The sequence below is a fragment of the Curcuma longa genome, chromosome 12 (assembly GCF_044706935.1).
Source record: "Curcuma longa cultivar G26 ecotype Majalengka, Jawa Barat chromosome 12, ITB_CL_G26_1.1, whole genome shotgun sequence".
Taxonomy (NCBI): Eukaryota; Viridiplantae; Streptophyta; class Magnoliopsida; order Zingiberales; family Zingiberaceae; genus Curcuma; species Curcuma longa.
This window is the reverse complement of record NC_133872.1, coordinates 4336066-4338212: the sequence shown is the minus strand read 5'-3', so window position 1 is coordinate 4338212 and position 2147 is coordinate 4336066. Positions and strand designations below refer to the sequence as shown.

Genomic DNA, 2147 nt, shown 5'->3' with positions numbered 1-2147 from the left:
AAAACTATGCATTGATGCAGAAATTATGATATTTTATTTGCTGGCTTAGAAATGGATGATGACAGCACATAGATTTTTTTGTAATATATTTATATATAATCATATTTTAAGGTTGGGTGACTGAAATCATTTACTTTACTGAGCTAGAGGGCCCTTTTAAATTTATAGATAATCCCTTATTAATTAGTTTTCAAATTACGATAATTAAGGCACCTTTCTGTTCCAGACATCTAATTATTTCTTTTCACCATCCATTTTGACAGAGAATTTGTTAATTTTAGTACAGTAATTAAGAACTCTTTCCATAAACAACACACTGATTTACCACTAATTCGGAAATGTCATAACTGAAAACCGGTAATGACTAATAACTTTACTATTTCATTCCTTTCATTCTTTCAGTCTTTATATTATTATTATTATTATTATTATTTTTTGACGATCGTTGATATAAGTAATATTTCCTGGCATAAAATCTAGCGAAAAAGGGAAAATTTAGCGGACTTGCACGTGCTAGTCACGCGTTTACAATCTGTCCCATTTAAAAACGCCGCCGCGCCTCTTAAAAATTTTCGTCCTTTACGATGGCGACGACGCGATGCCACCGACGTCCGACGTCCACCGCCGGTTGGGGGACTATCGCGGCCAACCTTTTCCTCCTCTCGCTTCTTATGCCTGTTGCTCCTCTGAGCGCCGCCGGCAGAGCCCCGCCGCCCTTTGATCTGGATGGCCAAGTGGCCGACGACAACCCCTCCATGATCACCGTCGTTATGATCTCTGTCTCCGCCCTCTTACTTCTCGGCATCCTCACTGTCTTAATTCGCCAGTTCGTCGTCATGGACGAGAGCGGAGCCGCCGTCGCCGAGTCAGCTGTGGCTCTAAGGGAGGGCTTGCGGGGGCTGAGCCCGGAAATGATCGGGGTGTTCCCGACGATGACTTATGGGGAGGCTAAGGCTATAAGGGAGGGCTCCGACGAACTGGAGTGCGCTGTGTGCATCAGCGAGTTCGAGGAGGAGGAGGCGCTTCGCCTCCTCCCCGGTTGTTGCCACGTGTTCCACACGGAATGCATAGACGCTTGGCTCGCCGACCACGTCACATGCCCCGTATGCCGCGCCGATCTCGTCGCCGCCGCTGGAGACTTGATTGCCGACGACCACGATTCGCCCCCTTCCGTCGCCGCCTCAACTATCATTTCGGCCCCCTATCTGCCCGCCGATCACGAGATCGTCGTCGAAGCCGCCTCTACGGCGTCGGATACGATGGCAGCGCCGCCCGATTTGGCCAGGACCGAAAGCGAGGAGCAGGACGAATCGACGCGTCCGACGACTCTGCCGCGTTCGCTCTCCTCAAAGAACTCAAGGGCGCGGTCGGAGCCGACCCCGAGCGTGGATCGCTACACGCTGCGGCTTCCGGAGCACGTCCGACGGCAGATCTTCGCCGCTGCGTCTTTCCCCCGTTCCGCCAGTTGCGCCGTCGTTTTTCCGAGCGTCGGAACCTCTAGCTCTCGGCCGGGGGGGATCAGCAGGTGGATGTTGAGCGTGAGGCGAGGTTGGTCGGAACGGTGGTCACCTTCATTCCTGCGACCCCTATCGATGGCGTTTCCCCCGTGGAAGAGGAGCGACAGCGGGGAGTCGTCGGGTAAGAAGAGGGAGGCGGACGGATCCACGAGGAGGAGGAGGTTCCCATCCGTGAGGGGCTCCTTCGACTGGCTCATCAACGGTTTCGGTGGAAGGGGAAGCGCCGCCTCGGCCGACGACCGCGGGCGGCCTTAACCACCTTCGCTCGCGGACTCCGTCTGGTACTTATTTTTACTCAATGATGACGTGGCGGACGCTGGACCTTCGATGAAGTGTGTAATCCACGGTACAAATGACTCGGTGTTGTAAAATATTTTACTCGAGGATGATGTTCAATTATTGTAATTTAACCATCTTTTTTTTGTACGAACTCGTGTGGATAAACGGTTCAAATTCTTGTGCAATTACATGATTGTTTCTTATTAAGCTTCAGATTCTTGAACATATTTGATTCCTATTTTGTTCATGATCAAAGCCAATTATTTTGTGAGTGAATTCATCGTAAGAGATTGTTTTACTCAAACTCGTAAAAAATTAGTTGCATAAAAAAAAGTAGTTGCACCTCCAGCC

General features: G+C 50.0%; 1 protein-coding gene across 1 annotated transcript; it reads left to right on the top strand.

The window, feature by feature from the left end:
• Positions 1–584: 584 nt before the first annotated feature.
• Positions 585–1772, top strand: LOC141843496 (E3 ubiquitin-protein ligase ATL6-like). The gene has a single exon (XM_074731551.1). It carries the CDS (start codon positions 585–587, stop codon positions 1770–1772), a length of 1188 nt encoding a protein of 395 aa, XP_074587652.1.
• Positions 1773–2147: the final 375 nt, after the last annotated feature.

Bases quoted from the DNA above. Each gene is read 5' to 3' on its own strand.
- LOC141843496 (XM_074731551.1), top strand. From the start codon at position 585: ATGGCGACGACGCGATGCCACCGACGTCCGACGTCCACCGCCGGTTGG.